Below are 20,342 nucleotides of genomic sequence, written 5' to 3'. Positions count from 1 at the left end.
AACTATACATAGTTTTAAGAAGAGGTATGACAAAGCTCAGGAAGCAGAGATGGAGAGGACCTAGTAGCGATCAGTGGAGAGGCGGGGCCAGGAGCTGAGTCTTGACCCCTGCAACCACAATTAGGTGAGTATACACACACACACACACACACACACACACACACACACACACACACACACACACACACACACACACACACACACACACACACACAGGGTGAGTATAACACCGAGCATGTCTCCGGAAGCACACATCAATCAGATAACTGCTGCAGCATATGGGCGCCTGGCAAACCTGAGAACAGCATTCCGACACCTTAGTAAGGAATCATTCAAGACACTGTACACCGTGTATGTCAGGCCCATACTGGAGTATGCAGCACCTGTTTGGAACCCGCACTTGATAAAGCACGTCAAGAAACTAGAGAAAGTACAAAGGTTTGCAACAAGGTTAGTTCCAGAGCTAAGGGGAATGTCCTATGAAGAAAGATTAAGGGAAATCGGCCTGACGACACTGGAGGACAGGAGGGTCAGGGGAGACATGATAACGACATATAAAATACTGCGTGGAATAGACAAGGTGGACAAGGACAGGATGTTCCAGGGAGGGGACACAGAAACAAGAGGCCACAATTGGAAGTTGAAGACACAAATGAGTCAGAGAGATAGTAGGAAGTATTTCTTCAGTCATAGAGTTGTAAGGCAGTGGAATAGCCTAGAAAATGACGTAGTGGAGGCAGGAACCATACACAGTTTTAAGACGAGGTTTGATAAAGCTCATGGAGCGGGGAGAGAGAGGGTCTAGTAGCAACCGGTGAAGAGGCGGGGCCAGGAGCTAGGACTCGACCCCTGCAACCACAAATAGGTGAGTACAAATAGGTGAGTACACACACTGTATTTATGCCCACCTCCAATGACCAGAACTCATGCAGTGATTTTGCAGCCTTTGACCACAGAGGCTGTACTCCGTCTGCGGTCTTCTTTGTCCTTCCCACAGCTTCAAAAGTATTATGTACGAAATAAACACACACACACGAACCACTACGCTCACGGCCTGATACTTGCATATCAAACTAAGATAAATAACTGTCTGATTCTCACACTTGACTGAGAAGCTCACACTGTCTCTCATACTTGTTCACCTGATGCAGCTGTATGTAATAATTTTTCAGAAAATTGAAAAACTGTCAAGAATCCCGAGGAACTGCCTCAAGCGGTAGGGAACGCAAAAGAAAAAGAACAGTAACAGCGAAGCATAAGAGTTGATGTTAGCTGGAAAAGGGAGAAAACAGATATTAAATAGGACGTAAATTTAAGGGCATCCCCTGATTCATTACTGAAATGAATTAAGGTGAGGGGAAGGTCAGGGGGAGGTGAGGGGAAGGTCAGGGGGAGGTGGCATTGACAGTAATTCTGGAAAGTCATGATAAATGACCCGATTGTGTGTTCTTTACGTGCACCTAAATAACTGTACAGATCCTGACTGGTACAGAACCTGACTGGTACAGATCCTGACTGGTACAGAACCTGACTGGTACAGATCCTGACTGGTACAGAACCTGACTGGTACAGATCCTGACTGGTACAGAACCTGACTGGTACAGAACATGACTTGTACAGAACCTGACTGGTACAGAACCTGACTGGTACAACACCTAACTTATACAACACCTAACTTATACAACACCTGACTCATACAACACCTAACTTATACAACACCTGACTCATACAACACCTGGCTCATACAACACCTATCTTATACAACACCTAACTTATACAACACCTGACTCATACAACACCTAACTTATACAACACCTAACATATACAACACCTAACTTATACAACACCTAACTTATACAACACCTAACTTATACAACATCTAACTTATACAACACCTAACTTATACAACACCTAACTTATACAACACCTAACTTATACAACACCTAACTTATACAACACCTAACTTATACAACACCTGACTCATACAACACCTGACTCATACAACACCTGGCTCATACAACACCTGACTCATACAACACCTGACTCATACAACACCTGACTCATACAACACCTGACTCATACAACACCTGACTCATACAACACCTGACTCATACAACACCTGGCTCATACAACACCTGACTCATACAACACCTGACTCATACAACACCTGACTCATACAACACCTGACTCATACAACACCTGACTCATACAACACCTGACTCATACAACACCTGACTCATACAACACCTGACTCATACAACACCTGACTCATACAACACCTGGCTCATACAACACCTGACTCATACAACACCTGACTCATACAACACCTGACTCATACAACACCTGACTCATACAACACCTGACTCATACAACACCTGACTCATACAACACCTGACTCATACAACACCTGACTCATACAACACCTGACTCATACAACACCTGACTCATACAACACCTGACTCATACAACACCTGACTCATACAACACCTGACTCATACAACACCTGGCTCATACAACACCTGACCTTCCATACTCAAAATTTAAGATCTGAAATATAGATAATTCATTTATTATATTCTGTTGGCTTGGAAAAATAGACAGGTAGACAGATAAATAAAGAGGAGAGTAGATAGACAAGGAAGTAGGAAGACACGAAGATAGGTTGATGAACTGAGAGGTAGGTACTTAGGTAGGTAGAAAGGGAATCAGACAGTGAAAGAAGTAAATAGGTAGGCATGGAGGCAGGTATATTTGCAGATAGAAATTTAGATAGATACATGAGTATGGAGGTACCTGGGGTAGGTAGGTATTTTAGGTAGGTAGTTTAGGATAGGTAGGTACCTGAGGTACATATGAGTACGTAAGTACCTTGGAGTAGGTAAGTGTCTGGTGCCGCCAGGATAGATAGATATGATTGGTAGATACCTAGGATAGTTAGGTATCTAGGGGTAGGTAGGTAAATACCTGAGGTACATGAAGTAGGTAGCTAAGGATAGGTAGCTACCTGAGGCACATAGAGTTAGGTAAGTACCAGGTGTCGGCAGGTACACAGGGTAGATAGGTAGCTACCTAACCTAGATAGATACCTAGGTTAGGTAGGTAACTTGGGAAGATAGCTTAGGATAGGTAGGTAACTAACTTAGGAATGTAGTTTAAGGTTTGAAGGTACCAGAGGTACCTAGGATAGGTAGCTAACCGAGATACATTGGGTAAGGTAGGTATCTACGGAAGGTAGATAGATAGGTACCTGAAATACACAGGAGTAGGTAGGTATTTACGGTAGGTAAATAGATAGGTAACTTAGATACATAAGGGTAGGTAGGTACCTAGGATAGGTACCAGAGGTAACTAGGGTAGGTAGGTAACTTAAAAAATTAGCTTTATATAGGTAGGTACTTAAAATACTTAGGGGTAGGTAGGTACCTAGGGTAGGTACCAGAGGTAACTGGGGTAGGTAGGTAACTTAGGAAGTTAGCTTATGATAGGTAGGTACCTGAGATACATAGGGGTAGGTATCTAGGGTAGGTAGGTACCTAGTGTAGTCAGGTACCTAAGGTAGGTAGGTACTTACATAGGGTAGGTGGTTACCTAGGGCAGGTAGGTACATAGGGTAGGCAGGTACCTAGGGTAGGTAGGTAGGTAGATAGATACCTAGAGTAGGTAGGTTCCTAGAACAGGTAAGTACCCAGGGTAAGTAGGTACAAAGGGTAGGTAGGTACTAGGTAGGTTACCTGTGGTGTTTACGTAGGTTCTCCTTACTGAAGGGTTTCGGGCTCTCACAGCTGCTGGTCCTTTCCAACTCAGTTTCGCTCTCAGTGTCCACTGAACTTCTGGAACCCTGTGTATCCCAGTGGTGAGAAACACTGTTAGTACAGCAAAGTGGAAACGTAACAGGAAAAACATCACTAACGGAACACAAACAGAAAAAAGTATTATTAACGGAACACGTAAACGGGAAATAACACACAAATGTAGACACTACGCACACACATACACAGAAAGACAGGCATACACACACACACACACACACACACACACACACACACACACACACACACACACACACACACACACACACACACTAGAGTGTAGGTCTATAGTTCATCCCATCTCGGGTCCACAATGTTTCTGACCCACCCTATCTCAGGTCCACAACGTTTCGGACTCACCCCGCCTCAGGTCCACAACGTTTCGGACCCACCCCGTCTGATCAACAATGTTTCTGGCTTCAAACATTTACATTCCCATAAAAGTGTTTATATTAGACGTAAAAAGAATAATTCGCAGGATAATAAACGTTAATTTTGTTCTTAGCTTCTCACTTTAATCTTGTGTAAATTTACAATGTTAACACCGCTGTTAACTCATATTAACACCGCTGTTAACTCATGTTAACACCGCTGTTAACTCATGTTAACACCGCTGTTAACTCATGTTAACACCGCTGTTAACTCATGTTAACACCGCTGTTAACTCATGTTAACACCGCTGTTAACTCATGTTAACACCGCTGTTAACTCATGTTAACACCACTGTTAACTCATGTTAACACCGCTGTTAACTCATGTTAACACCGCTGTTAACTCATGTTAACACCGCTGTTAACTCATGTTAACAGCGGTGTAAACTTACCTCACGCCAGGGTTTATAACTTTAGGGTGTAAACCTCTGGGGTGTAAACCTCTGGGGTGTAAACCTCTGGGGTGTAAACTTCTGGGGTGTAAACCTCTGGGGTGTAAACCTCTAGGGTGTAAACTTCTGGGGTGTAAACCTCTGGGGTGTAAACCTCTGGGGTGTAAACCTCTGGGGTGTAAACCTCTAGGGTGTAAACCTCTGGGGTGTAAACCTCTAGGGTGTAAACCTCTGGGGTGTAAACCTCTGGGGTGTAAACCTCTGGGGTGTAAACCTCTTGGGTGTAAACCTCTGGGGTGTAAACCTCTGGGGTGTAAACCTCTGGGGTGTAAACCTCTGGGTGTAAACCTCTGGGGTGTAAACCTCTGGGGTGTAAACCTCTGGGTGTAAACCTCTGGGGTGTAAACTTCTAAGATTTAAACATCTAGGATTTAAACCTCTAGAATTTAAACCTCTTGGATTTAAAACTATAGGATTTAAAGCCCTAGGGCTTAAACCTCTAGGGTGTAAACCTTTAGAGTGTAAACCTTTAGGGTTTAAACCTCTTGGGTGTAAACCTCTAGGATTTAAACTTCTAGGGTGTAGACCCCTACGGTGTAAACCTCTGGGGTGTAAACCTTTATGGTTTAAACTTCTTGGGTTTAGGGTTTAGTCATGAGTAGAATGATTACGTAAACCCACATAACTGTTAATAATTTTTAAATTCCCATAATCCTTCGGGGACAATTATTTTCTAGGGGATACTAAACTATAATGAAAGATTTTTTAAAACTATGTTTAGCGAGATTAATTTCAGGACTGATTAAATTTAGAGATAGTCAGCCTGTGTTAATACTAATTATTATTTTATTCAGTTAAACTGAAGTGTGATACGAAGCATATTATATATATATATATATATATATATATATATATATATATATATATATATATATATATATATATATATATATATATATATATATATATATATATATATATATATATATATATATATATATATATATATATATATATATATATATATATATATATATATATATATATATATATATATATATATATATATATATATATATATATATATATATATATATATATATATATATATATATATATATATATATATATATATATATATATATATATATTCCTTCTCTTCTTTCCTTCTTATTAGAGAGGTAAACTTTGATTCTCTCTCTCTCTCTCTCTCATTCTTCAAGTCTCACACTGTCTCTCACACTCACCACAGCATCATCTCGCCATCCTTCACCTCTCTCACTTTCCTCACTCACTCTACTCTACCTCCAGTCCCTGACCCTCCCCCCCTCACCTACCCCACACCAACACTCACTACGCTGACCTGCCTTGTCCTGGGTGAGTCAGGTGGTGGTGAGCCCTGAGCCACGGTGTACACGTCCCTAGGGGAGCCTGGGTGACCCCCAGCTGGTACCACAGCTGGCTGGATGCCCAGCATGCAGTATGGATCACTGAAACCTGTGAGGGGTACACAGACATGCCCCCACGGGAGGCTGGGTATTAGCTGCTGTGGTAGAGACCTGGTTTGGGACCGGGCGGCGGGGGCGATGACCCCCAGGATTCATCTAGAGGTCAGAGGTTCATAAAACTATGATTCGAACATTGTCTCAACTTACAGCATTTTGAGGCCTTTAAAAATTATCCCAAAACTTCCACTAGAAAACGCCAGACCCGTAAGGGTCATATAGCTCCTGGGCAATGAGGAATCAATCATGATTCAATCTAGTAAAAAAAAGATGTAATAAGGATATATAATAAGGATATGTAATAAGGATATGTAATAAGGATATGTAATAAGGATATGTAATAAGGATATGTAATAAGGATATGTAATAAGGATATGTAATAATGATATGTAATAAAGATATGTAATAAGGATATGTAATAAGGATATGTAATAAGGATATGTAATAAGGATATGTAATAAGGATATGTAATAAGGATATGTAATAATGATATGTAATAAAGATATGTAATAAAGATATGTAATAAGGATATGTAATAAGGATATGTAATAAGGATATGTAATAAGGATATGTAATAAGGATATGTAATAAAGATATGTAATAAGGATATGTAATAAAGAGAAATAACACAAAGTTTCAAATACGATAAATAATTTAGAGAAAAAAGAAATATATTAAATAAAAATGGAAATCAGAGAATAATGTACTTTAAATAGAGGACTATTCTCCACTGATTTACGTAAAATAGAGGACTATTTTCTACGGTTTACGTAAAATGGAGCTCTGTTTTCCACTGAAAGAATCATTAAGGGTACATTGGGTATCAGACATTGGAAAAATATCTTCCCATTACGAAGTACTTTATCTAGTGGTCTTTGGTTGGTTATCTGTTCTCTCTCCTTTTTTTCTTCTCTTTCTCTCTCTCTCTCTCTCTCTCTCTCTCTCTCTCTCTTAATACATATACAAATAACCATTCAAGGGCCACTGGTCATGCACTGGGCTGCATGACTCTCCAGATAAACGCACGCTCATTTACCCACTCACAGAGACCGGAAAAATAGGAAACATTAAGTGCCTAACACAATGTTTTGCCCAGGAAGCATGAAGTCTTTCCTTCCAGCTGGATAAAGACAACGTTTTATTCCCAGGAGAGCCTCGACCTCCTCCTCGTCCTCCCCTCCAGCCCGCTTACTCACGTATATACAAAGCACATTTCTCAATAAAAGAATTATAATAACTAGATCACCAAATTCTAATATTGCTTCTGGATTTACTGGGATTTCTTTAATCCTTTAACGTTAAGTAACTGAAATAACGAAGGGATTTGATTATTCTTCTGGTACGCTGCAGAGTGTCATTTAATAAGACCTTTTTCAATATTATGATTTATGTGCATAAAACCCTTATGGAATGCTACGTAACTTTTTCTATGAAAACGTTTCGTCCACCAATTGGACTAGAAGCAAGGAATGCCGGTGAGTGATAGGTTAAGAGATACCACGAGCAAATTTACTGGACGTGCGCTGATGCTGGAGGAGGATTCTTGACCCCAGGAGTTGCTGCTACCCTCCCTTCGTTCAGATCAGATCCATTATCTCTCATTCCCTAAGTAATGTAAGACAGCTATGGATTTAGCTCTTCTCTTTGATGATGATGATGATGATGATGATGATGATGATGATGATGATGATGATGATGATGATGATGATGATGATGATGAAAATAATAATAATAATAATAATAATAATAATAATAATAATAATAATAATAATAATAGTAATAGTAATAATAATAATAACAATAATAGTAATAATAATAATAATAATAATAATAATAATAATAATAATAATAATGATAATAATAATAATAATAATAATAATAATAATAATAATAATAATAATAATAATAGTAATAGTAATAATAATAATAACAATAATAGTAATAATTATAATAATAATAATAATAATAATAATAATAATAATAATAATAATAATAATAATAATAATAATAATAATAATAGTAATAATAATAATAACAATAATAGTAATAATAATAATAATAATAATAATAATAATAATAATAATAATAATAATAATAATAATAATAATAATAATAATAATAATAATAATAATAATAATAATAATAATAATAATAATAATAATAATAATAATAATAATAGTAATAATAATAATAATAATAATAATAATAATAATAATAATAATAATAATATATAATCACTACAGAGTTTGTCAGAGACACATCATGGTGTGCCTCTGGCAACCTCTGATTCTCAGACAGAACTGAACTCTGCCAAGTGATCATAGTCTTAATTGTCCGTCCTCCCTGACTCTTCAGGACTTCAGGACAATCACCAGCGGAAGAGATAATATCACTGATTAATCCAAGAGTTGGGATCCTATTGCAAACACACCGGAATTTCCAGCCCAATTAGTTATGGTGCTGTTTTTCTAAAGGTTGATCTGTCGCAAAATAATATTCATAGAACTAGCCAGTGATGGGATGTAAACAAGGGAGGGGGCTGGGATTGGCATGTTCCGATGGCCACGGAGGTGAGATTCGCACACCCTTCCACTCATACATCTTAGACTAGTATGCACACCCAGAGTAAGCTCCTGCTTTGATTGGTATACAGTCCAATCACAACAATAGCTAGTATGCACTTCAATCAGGGATGGGGCTAACATACACTCCAATCACAGATAGGGCTAATATACACTCCAATCAGGGATGGGGCTAATATACATTCCAATCAGAGTTGGGGCTCATATAACCGACCAATTACAAAGCTAGGGATCATATGACCGACCAGCCACAGAGCTGGGAATAACCTAACTGGCTAATCACTGCTGCAGGCAACACCACCACCCAATCATGACAGGAAAGTTGCCCGGCCTTCGCCTCGTATTAGTGGCAGAGGACTGACTATATTATTAAACTTATATCTAGTTAAATTGAATAACCTCGCTAACACACGGGAAGAACCCTGGATTTAATAACGGGTTTAATAATAGCATTAATAATAATGATAATAAAAATAAAATTTATAAATGTTTACCATTAAAACTGTAGGAAAGAGTGTGTATATACTAGATAAGAGCATATCTCCTAGTATATACACTCAGAGTTTATATGTATATACATAATTTTCAAGACACAGATAATGTAATTGATAATACAGTTACTTTCAGTGAAAACATGCTTAAAAAAGGAGACATAATGTATTTAGGACTTACTCCATGCTGGAAAATAATACTCAAAATTCTTATTAATCTTAAATTTCATTCCACAAGAAAAAACAAGTGCATGAACGTGAAAAATGTAATCCACAATCGCAAAATGTAATCCACAATCACAAAATGTAATCCACAATCACAAAATGTAATCCACAGTCACAAAATGTAATCCACAATCGCAAAATGTAATCCACAATTACAGAATGTAATCCACAGTCACAAAATGTAATCCACAATCGCAAAATGTAATCCACAATTACAGAATGTAATCCACAATCACAAAATGTAATCCACAGTCACAAAATGTAATCCACAATCACAAAATGTAATCCACAATCACAAAATGTAATCCACAGTCACAAAATGTAATCCACAATCGCAAAATGCAATCCACAGTCACAAAATGTAATCCACAATCACAAAATGTAATCCACAGTCACAAAATGTAATCCGCAATCACAGAATTCCGAACCAAATTACCGTAACATAAACTGTAATTATATTATGCAGTGTTTTCAAAACAGTAACTAACTTTTGTGGGTAAGATACATGTAAATTTCTTGCATAGACTGCAACCAGTCATTCATAAGAGATACAACTAGAGGCTTTGTTTACTAGGAAAAGCTGTATGTAGAGATGTTAGGTGTACACAAAAGAGTTCATTAGTTTCCCATGACTTGAAGAGTATTGGCTATAATGTTGTCTGTGTAGATGATGCCAGTTTTCACAGACTAAGTTGTATGTGTAGGTACGAGATCCCGGGGTCAGCTATGATGCCATCGCCACCCGTTTTCAACCCGTTGCAAGGTCTGTTATTGCAACAGAGTTGTGATCACAGGAGAGACGTCTGCAGCCTTGACTACGTAACGCTAAGCAGCGTAAAGCCATTATTTACAATAATTAAATAAAACTTTCGTTCAGCAATAGTTTTTTACAATGAAGTCTTACGTTGTAGCATGTTTCTTCCTGTAGGCTCGTTGTACACAGCCTTGCTGCTGTGTGCACAGCTGGTGTTGGTAAGTGTTGGAGTGCAACGCTTTTCACGTTATCCTTAATAATGTGAAAAATCAAGAAAGGGCTTGGAATTTCACTATTTTTTCATTGTGGTTGTTTTTGCACAAACACACACACACACACACACACACACACACACACACACACACACACACACACACACACACACACACACACACACACACACACACACACACACACACACACACATACGCACACACACACGGGGCCAGGAGCAGTGAATCGACCCCTGCAACCACAATTAAGTGGGTACACACACACATAAAAATATATATATATAATGCTTAGAATTAAATACAATAAACACCAGTAAATATATTATAATATATTCTAAGGCCTAATCTTTGGAACGAGCTGAGTCAGGGTAACACTTCTCAGCGCGTAGAAATATGCAGAAGCTCTTGAACACAACGCCAGAAATTTGTTTTTAAGTGCAGCAGAAAGACTTAGAGAGCGATATCATTCACTTCAGTGAGGAACTCAGCAGCACTAAATCACACTGTGTCATGCATGTGGCCTCCTGCTCCTGCTTCTCTGTAACATGCATGTGGCCTCCTGCTCCTGCTTCTCTGTAACATGCATGTGGCCTCCTGCTCCTGCTTCTCTGTAACATGCATGTGGCCTCCTGCTCCTGCTTCTCTGTAACATGCATGTGGCGTCCTGCTTGTTCTTCTCTATAACATGCATGTGGCGTCCTGCTTGTTCTTCTCTATAACATGCATGTGGCATCCTGCTTGTTCTTCTCTAACGCCAAAACGTATTCAGAGAGGAAGCTTCAGACGATGTTTCACTCCATCCTAAACCATTATCATTTCAGTTATTAATAATCCAGGTCGGACCAAAACATTGTCGAAAGTTTTCACTACAAAGTAAGCTGATATATTTGTGTGTTGTTCCAGCCACGCTACTGTCACCATTATCCTTCACCATAGCATAAAAAATTATAACCAAAGACAAGATAAACCATGCCCGTCTATGGGTTTTAATAAATCCGAAATGTATTTAAAATTATAAAAAAGGGAGTTTATATATATATATATATATATATATATATATATATATATATATATATATATATATATATATATATATATATATATATATATATATATATATATATATATATATATATATATATATATATATATATATATATATATATATATATATATATATATGCAATAAGATCACAGTAGACAGGTGATTTTAGAATATACATAACAACCACTGTGAAAGAATAATGAAATTCCAAGCGCTTTCGTGACTACTCACATTATCAAGGAACAATGATTGGTCCTTGATAATGTGAGTAGTCACGAAAGCGCGTGGAATTTCATTATTCTTTCACAGTGGTTGCTTTGTATATATATATATATATATATATATATATATATATATATATATATATATATATATATATATATATATATATATATATATATATATATATATATATATATATATATATATACACATATATATGGTGGGGCTGCGAATGAGTGGGAGTCGTCTTTGTGTCCCAGCCAGAGTGAATAAAACTTGATGCAGTGCAACATTTCACGCAAATTTAGTGCAGCATAGTGGAGGGGATGTTGAGTGGAGGTGCTGAATGTTGCATGGAGTCGACGTTATGCAATGGGGGGGGGAGCATATGTATAGGTCGAGTACTTGTATAGGTCGATAATACGTCCTTATGTAGTGCATACGTTTATGTTTGTGTATCTCGAAGGTCTAGTGTATGTATTTGTTTATTGCTTATATTTTCGTAATGTATATTGACAGAGATATATAATTTTTCATCCTGCAGAGAGAATATGCACGTGAGAAATAAGCTCACGGCTCGATAATTCATTTAGCTGCAGGTTGTGTTGACACACACAGTTTGGGAAGTTAATTATCCCATCTAGCAGCCTAATACATGACATTATCGTCCAAAGCAATACTAGTCCTGTAATGGGTCTTTCGGCGCCAATAGAAGGAAGCATCCCAACAGACAGGAAGGCTATCTGTAGGAGGCCTAGAGTATTTATTAGGCACTGTGCTTAGGGCTTATTTTCCAAAGACTCTTAATCGAGGCTACAACGAGAAATCTGCTAAATCAGACTGAATCATTTGCAGTGAGTACAACGTATAACTGCATTTTAAAGATATACATATACCAGACAAATATTTATCTATATATTATTATTATTATTATTATTATTATTATTATTATTATTATTATTATTATTATTATTATTATTATTATTATTATTATTATTATTATTATATGTATACCAGAAAAAGCACTATAAATATACTAGATCTGTTCTTTATTAATATGTCATTAAAGTCTGGTACTTCTGCCATTGGTGGCAGCGGTGGGATTTTCACCCAGGACTGAGAAACGTTAAAGTGGGTTTTTAGTTTTGATATACTGATAGATCAAATGTATGTCTGGGTCAAGTGTTTCGTAAAATCTGGTAATTGTATAAATCAAATTTACTGTACGTCAGTTTTATGTATGTGTATGAATATGTATGTCTCATATCTGTCTTCTTCAGATATATTAGTATATGCATTTTATACAGTGGTTTAGCGTCCGTAAGTATGTAAGTCGATTGCTGGCGTTGGTCAGGTATATGTATAAATCGAATCCATGTATTGGTCCAGTAATTAACTCGCCTATACATATGGGGTCGACTATACACATAGAGTGGTCGACTATATACATAAAGAGGTCGACTATACATATGGAGGAGTTCAAGGGGTTGTGTGGGGGGTAGGGGGTCGACAAGTCACCTATGGAGACGGTGCTCGATATGATGCGGACGGGTGAGGCAAGAAGCGGTGAATCACAAGCGGCGAAGGAAGCCGTACTCTCACTGTCGACGCTACTCTGTCGACTGGAACTTCTTGACCCGGCGCCTCCGCCGCCTCCGCACATCGACGGAGATGCTCCCAGCGCCGTCGCCACCGACGCCATTGACGCCGCCGACGCCGCCGACGCCGCTGACGCCGCCGACGTTGTAGAACTCGCCGACGTCGCTACCACCGACCGGATTTCAGGCACGATACCAATCATGCAGTAAGGATCGCTGAAGCCTGCAGGAGTATACCAACACTCTTACCTATACCAGGGGAAGGGGGTAAGGGGAAAGAGGGCAAGGGGAAGGGGACAAGGGGAAAGGGCCAAGGGAAAAGAGGCAAGGGAAGGACAAGAGGACAAGAGGCAGGGAACGAAACGAAAAGAAGAGGATAGGAAGGTATGGATAAGAGAGAGAGGATGAATATGGTATAGATGGTTCAGGGAGACTAACAGAGGTAGATGTTTCTCCTCACCATAGGTAGATGTTTCTCCTCACCATAGGTAGATGTTTCTCCTCACCAAAGGTAGATGTTTCCCCTCACCAAAGGTAGATGTTTCCCCTCACCAAAGGTAGATGTTTCCCCTCACCAAAGGTAGATGTTTCTCCTCACCAAAGGTAGATGTTTCCCCTCACCAAAGGTAGACGTATTTCCCTCACCAGACGTATTTTCTCTTAACACGGGTAGATTCTACCCCTCACCACTACTACTACAATTGCTACTACTACTACTACTACTACTACTACTATTACTACTACTACAATTGCTACTACTACTACTACTACTACTATTACTACTACTACAATTGCTACTACTACTACTACTGTTACTACTACTACTACTACTACTACTACTACTACTACTACTACTATTTTTACTACCATTACTGCTATTTATGTTAATAACATTAGCAATAATTAGGAATGATAATGTCTTTAATTAAAGCGTCACTAGTAGTTAAAAAAATCATAATTAATGACCTCAGTGTCAAATTAAGATTTTTTTTGCCACCCGAGTGATACAACTTGACCTAAACCCGAATGGGTTCATACGAGGTTGTAATGGGGGCATTTAGGGTGGTCCGTGGCTCCCTAATTGATGGAATGAGAATAATTAACAGTGTCTATTAATTGACGTAGGATTTTTTTCAGGGATTTAGTCGCTTTTGTCTGACGTTAACGTCTTCTAAATCAAAGTTAACGTCTTCTAAATCAAAGTTAATGCCTTCAGAATCAATGATAGTTTCTCAAAATCAATGATAGTTTCTCAAAATCAATGTTAGTTTCTCAAAATCAATGTTAGTTTCTTCAAAATCAATGTTAATTGTCTGAGGTTCCACTAAGTGGATAATTCCACACACAAACCCATCACTGCCACTCAGAATACATCACTGCCACTCAGAATACATCACTGCCACTCAGAATACATCACTGCCACTCAGAATACATCACTGCCACTCAGAATACATCACTGCCACTCAGAATACATCACTGCCACTCAGAATACATCACTGCCACTCAGAATACATCACTGCCACTCAGAATACATCACTGCCACTCAGAATACATCACTGCCACTCAGAATACATCACTGCCACTCAGAATACATCACTGCCACTCAGAATACATCACTGCCACTCAGAATACATCACTGCCACTCAGAATACATCACTGCCACTCAGAATACATCACTGTTACTCAGAATACATCACTGCTACTCAGAATACATCACTGCCACTCAGAATACATCACTGCTACTCAGAATACATCACTGCCACTCAGAATACATCACTGCTACTCAGAATACATCACTGCCACTCAGAATACATCACTGCCACTCAGAATACATCACTGCCACTCAGAATACATCACTGCCACTCAGAATACATCACTGCCACTCAGAATACATCACTGCTACTCAGAATACATCACTGCTACTCAGAATACATCACTGCTACTCAGAATACATCACTGCCACTCAGAATACATCACTGCCACTCAGAATACATCACTGCTACTCAGAATACATCACTGCTACTCAGAATACATCACTGCCACTCAGAATACATCACTGCCACTCAGAATACATCACTGCCACTCAGAATACATCACTGCCACTCAGAATACATCACTGCTACTCAGAATACATCACTGCCACTCAGAATACATCACTGCCACTCAGAATACATCACTGCTACTCAGAATACATCACTGTCACTCAGAATACATCACTGCCACTCAGAATACATCACTGCTACTCAGAATACATCACTGCTACTCAGAATACATCACTGCCACTCAGAATACATCACTGCCACTCAGAATACATCACTGCCATTCAGAATACATCACTGTCACTCAGAATACATCACTGCCACTCAGAATACATCACTGTCACTCAGAATACATCACTGCCACTCAGAATACATCACTGCTACTCAGAATACATCACTGCTACTCAGAATACATCACTGTCACTCAGAATACATCACTGTCACTCAGAATACATCACTGCTACTCAGAATACATCACTGCTACTCAGAATACATCACTGTCACTCAGAATACATCACTGCCACTCAGAATACATCACTGCTACTCAGAATACATCACTGCTACTCAGAATACATCACTGTCACTCAGAATACATCACTGCCACTCAGAATACATCACTGCTACTCAGAATACATCACTGCTACTCAGAATACATCACTGACACTCAGAATACATCACTGACACTCAGAATACATCACTGCTACTCAGAATACATCACTGACACTCAGAATACATCAATGACACTCAGAATACATCACTGCTACTCAGAATACATCACTGCCACTCAGAATACATCACTGCTACTCAGAATACATCACTGCCACTCAGAATACATCACTGCTACTCAGAATACATCACTGCCACTCAGAATACATCACTGCCACTCAGAATACATCACTGCCACTCAGAATACATCACTGCCACTCAGAATACATCACTGCTACTCAGAATACATCACTGCCACTCAGAATACATCACTGCCACTCAGAATACATCACTGCTACTCAGAATACATCACTGTCACTCAGAATACATCACTGCCACTCAGAATACATCACTGCTACTCAGAATACATCACTGCTACTCAGAATACATCACTGCCACTCAGAATACATCACTGCCACTCAGAATACATCACTGCCACTCAGAATACATCACTGCTACTCAGAATACATCACTGCTACTCAGAATACATCACTGCTACTCAGAATACATCACTGCTACTCAGAATACATCACTGCTACTCAGAATACATCACTGTCACTCAGAATACATCACTGCTACTCAGAATACATCACTGCTACTCAGAATACATCACTGTCACTCAGAATACATCACTGCCACTCAGAATACATCACTGCTACTCAGAATACATCACTGCTACTCAGAATACATCACTGTCACTCAGAATACATCACTGCCACTCAGAATACATCACTGCTACTCAGAATACATCACTGCTACTCAGAATACATCACTGACACTCAGAATACATCACTGACACTCAGAATACATCACTGCTACTCAGAATACATCACTGACACTCAGAATACATCAATGACACTCAGAATACATCACTGCTACTCAGAATACATCACTGCCACTCAGAATACATCACTGCTACTCAGAATACATCACTGCCACTCAGAATACATCACTGCTACTCAGAATACATCACTGCCACTCAGAATACATCACTGCCACTCAGAATACATCACTGCCACTCAGAATACATCACTGCCACTCAGAATACATCACTGCTACTCAGAATACATCACTGCCACTCAGAATACATCACTGCCACTCAGAATACATCACTGCTACTCAGAATACATCACTGTCACTCAGAATACATCACTGCCACTCAGAATACATCACTGCTACTCAGAATACATCACTGCTACTCAGAATACATCACTGCCACTCAGAATACATCACTGCCACTCAGAATACATCACTGCCACTCAGAATACATCACTGCTACTCAGAATACATCACTGCTACTCAGAATACATCACTGCCACTCAGAATACATCACTGCTACTCAGAATACATCACTGTCACTCAGAATACATCACTGCCACTCAGAATACATCACTGCTACTCAGAATACATCACTGCCACTCAGAATACATCACTGCTACTCAGAATACATCACTGTCACTCAGAATACATCACTGCCACTCAGAATACATCACTGCTACTCAGAATACATCACTGCTACTCAGAATACATCACTGCCACTCAGAATACATCACTGCCACTCAGAATACATCACTGCCACTCAGAATACATCACTGCCACTCAAAATACATCACTGCCACTCAAAATACATCGCTGCCACTCAAAATACATCACTGCCACTCAGAATACATCACTGCCACTCAAAATACATCACTGCCACTCAGAATACATCACTGCAACTCAAAATATATCACTGCCACTCAGAATACATCACTGCCACTCAAAATACATCACTGCCACTCAGAATACATCACTGCCACTCAAAATACATCACTGCCTCTCAAAATACATCACTGCCACTCAAAATACATCACTGCCACTCAGAATACATCACTGCAACTCAAAATACATCACTGCCTCTCAAAACACATCACTGCCACTCAAAATACTTCACTGCCACTCAGAATACATCACTGCCACTCAGAATACATCACTGCCACTCAAAATACATCACTGCCACTCAGAATACATCACTGCCACTCAAAATACATCACTGCCACTCAAAATACATCACTGCCACTCAAAATACATCACTGCCACTCAAAATACATCACTGCCACTCAAAATACATCACTGCCACTCAAAATACATCACTGCCACTCAAAATACATCACTGCCACTCAAAATACATCACTGCCACTCAAAATACATTACTGCCACTCAGAATACATCACTGCAACTCAAAATACATCACTGCCACTCAGAATACATCACTGCCACTCAGAATACATCACTGCCACTCAAAATACATCACTGCCACTCAAAATACATCACTGCCACTCAGAATACATCACTGCCACTCAAAATACATCACTGCCACTCAGAATACATCACTGCAACTCAAAATATATCACTGCCACTCAGAATACATCACTGCCACTCAAAATACATCACTGCCACTCAGAATACATCACTGCCACTCAAAATACATCACTGCCTCTCAAAATACATCACTGCCTCTCAAAATACATCACTGCCACTCAAAATACATCACTGCGACTCAGAATACATCACTGCCACTCAGAATACATCACTGCCACTCAAAATACATCACTGCCACTCAGAATACATCACTGCCACTCAGAATACATCACTGCCACTCAGAATACATCACTGCCACTCAAAATACATCACTGCCACTCAGAATACATCACTGCCACTCAAAATAAATCCTGCTACTCAAAATACATCACTGCCACTCAGAATACATCACTGCCACTCAGAATACATCACTGCCACTCAGAAAACACCACTGCCACTCAGAATACATCACTGTCACTCAGAATACATCACTGACACTCAGAATGCATCACTGCCACTCAGAATACATCACTGCCACTCAGAATACATCACTGCCACTCAGAATACATCACTGACACTCAGAATACATCACTGCCACTCAGAATACATCACTGACACCCAGAATACATCACTGCCACTCAAAATACATCACTGACACTCAGAATACATCACTGCCACTCAGAATACATCACTGCCACTCAGAATACATCACTGCCACTCAGAATACATTGCTGCCACTCAGAATACATCACGGCCACTCAGAATACATCACTGCCACTCAGAATACATCACTGCCATTCAGAGTACATCACTGCCATTTAGAATACATCATTACCACACAATACATCACTGCCACTCAGAATACGTCACTGCCACTCAGAATACATCACTGCCACTCAGAATACATCATTGTCACTCAGAATACATCACTGCCACTCAGAATACATCACTGCCATTCAGAATACACCATTGCCACTCACAATACATCACTGCAACTCAGAATACATCACTGCCGCTCAGAGTACATCATTGTCACTCAGAATGCATCACTACCACTCAGAATACATCACTGCCATTCAGGATACACCATTGCCACTCACAATACATCACTATCACTCGGAACACATCACTGCCACTCAGAATACACCACTGCCACTCAAAATACATCACTGCCACTCAGAATACATCACTGCCACTCAGAATACATCACTGCCACTCAGAATACATCACTGCCACTCAGAATACATCACTGCCACTCAGAATGCATCACTGCCACTCAAAATACATCACTGCCACACAGAATACATCACTACCACTCAGAATACATCACTGCCACTCAGAATTTATATTAACTGAACCAGAAGACAGTATTCCTTAGCAGTTTGACTGGTCCATAAGTAGACCAATCACATTACTGCATTACTTATGACGTAAACTAACGGACCAATCAGAGTGCCGTATTTCCAATATTGAACCAATGACTGTGATTCAATATCTGCGTCTTAACGTAAACAACAGTTGTACGACAGGACTTACGATACGTTGCCATTGACGTAAGAATGTGAATCAATAATTTGAATCACTCTCGATTACGTAGGAAAATTGACCAATCACGCTGGAGTATTGGCGGTGACATAAATTGATTGGCCAATCAGAATAGAGTATTTCCTGGGAAGAGGGGGTGAGGGGGGAAATGAGTTCAACGTTCTCCTTGACGTCAGATAGTGTCGTGATATCATAGTTATTTATGGTGTGTCAGTGTTATGGTGTTATGGTTATGGTATGACAGTGTTATGGTGTTATGGTTATGGTGTGACAGTGTTGTGGTGTTATGGTTATGGTGTGACAGTGTTGTGGTGTTATGGTTATGGTGTAACAGTGTTGTGGTGTTATGGTTATGGTGTAACAGTGTTGTGGTGTTATGGTTATGGTGTGTCAGTGTTATGGTGTTATGGTTATGGTGTGACAGTG

General features: G+C 39.2%; 1 protein-coding gene across 2 annotated transcripts in view; it reads right to left on the bottom strand.

Annotated features, from left to right (window-relative positions):
- unc-13-4A (BAI1 associated protein 3) overlaps positions 1-20,342 on the bottom strand; it is a 435,667-nt gene that overhangs the window by 71,924 nt on the left and 343,401 nt on the right. For both annotated transcript variants that reach the window (XM_070102093.1, XM_070102094.1), the window contains exons 5-6: positions 5,996-6,129; positions 3,732-3,838 (exon numbers count right to left, since the gene is read on the bottom strand). In XM_070102093.1, the coding sequence (XP_069958194.1) occupies positions 3,732-3,838; positions 5,996-6,129 (241 nt within the window). The remainder of the gene's footprint in view (positions 1-3,731; positions 3,839-5,995; positions 6,130-20,342) is intronic.

This window comes from Cherax quadricarinatus, chromosome 80 (genome assembly GCF_038502225.1).
Source record: "Cherax quadricarinatus isolate ZL_2023a chromosome 80, ASM3850222v1, whole genome shotgun sequence".
Taxonomy (NCBI): Eukaryota; Metazoa; Arthropoda; class Malacostraca; order Decapoda; family Parastacidae; genus Cherax; species Cherax quadricarinatus.
Note: the sequence above shows the minus strand (reverse complement) of the source record. Positions and strands in the feature narration are given on the sequence as shown.